The following is a 1,064-nucleotide window of genomic DNA, read 5'->3' as shown; positions in this document are numbered from 1 at the left end:
ATATATTCATTCAGGTTTGTAATCTGAGATCAAACTAGATGACAGTGGCCTGAATGTGACCATTAGAGGAACCAGTCCCTGAGGGTTTCTGTTTCTTATCCAGGTCTAAAGAGGTCGCAGCGTCCGGCGAGGACTCCAGTCACATCCGCTTCTTCTCCTTCTCCCTGATTGAGGGCTACATCTCGCTGGTGATGGACGAACAGACGGCTAAGAGGTTAGCATAAACCAAACATATTATAATGCTTCTCCAAAGGAGCCCACGCCTGTTTTCTCAACATGTTGTTTTCCTTCCCTGCTCTGCCAAAGGGGTCGTTACGTTTATGTCGGGGGAATAAATTCATGATTGTTATTTGAGGGGGTGATTAGTTTGTTGCTAAGCAATAACAAACCTCTCGGGTGGACGTGGTGTTCTTAAATCACAGTGGGTGTCATTCTGACTCATTCCTTCTCCACTGAGTCCCCCTTTTTCCTCTCCATCTACACCCTCATTAAGCTCCGAGCTCATGAAGACATTTACCTCGTCCCTAACAGCCTAATCAAAGCCAGACCATTCAGAAATAGAGGGACACGTGTTTAATGTCATAAAGGAAATCATAATGACTTAAAAAATATGGGGCAAGCTGAAGATTTCTAAAAGTTTCTGCAGCATGTAGGTTAGAACTGTGCCCATGTTTTATATCTGCCTCCTTTAACATGTCTTAAAGGAATGGGGGTGCTATTTGTTTTACAGTTGCTTTTCCTATTTTACCTGCTGCTGCTGCTCATCCTTTTTAATCACTGGACATCTTTTTTTTTTTCTTTTTTTACCTTCTTATAGCTAAGCAAACAGAATAGGAAAAAGAAAACTCAATGATTTTGAGCACATAGATATCTAATTTAAAGTTTTAGTTGATTAAAGTATTTCTGAAAGATTATCTTTATGTTTTAAATCATCAGATTTTAATATCAGGGAAAAAAAATATTAAATGATGTAGTTTCAAATGGGAGAATTTGAATAAGGCAGCTGCTTTTGTCTAGCCTCATGAGACGATCCTGATCTCGCGAGCTTTCAAGGTTTTACTCGC

General features: G+C 39.8%; 1 protein-coding gene across 1 annotated transcript in view; it reads left to right on the top strand.

The window, feature by feature from the left end:
* The window catches only part of gatsl2 (GATS protein-like 2), a 24,774-nt gene extending 24,527 nt beyond the window's left edge, over nt 1–247 (top strand). Inside the window, exon 6 of the mRNA XM_015382141.1 lies at nt 104–247. Coding sequence (XP_015237627.1) covers nt 104–224 — 121 coding nt within the window. The 3' untranslated portion in view covers nt 225–247. The remainder of the gene's footprint in view (nt 1–103) is intronic.
* Nucleotides 248–1,064: the final 817 nt, after the last annotated feature.

Source organism: Cyprinodon variegatus, unplaced genomic scaffold (genome assembly GCF_000732505.1).
Source record: "Cyprinodon variegatus isolate N-32 unplaced genomic scaffold, C_variegatus-1.0 Scaffold250, whole genome shotgun sequence".
In the NCBI taxonomy this organism is placed as follows: domain Eukaryota; kingdom Metazoa; phylum Chordata; class Actinopteri; order Cyprinodontiformes; family Cyprinodontidae; genus Cyprinodon; species Cyprinodon variegatus.
Note: the sequence above shows the minus strand (reverse complement) of the source record. Positions and strands in the feature narration are given on the sequence as shown.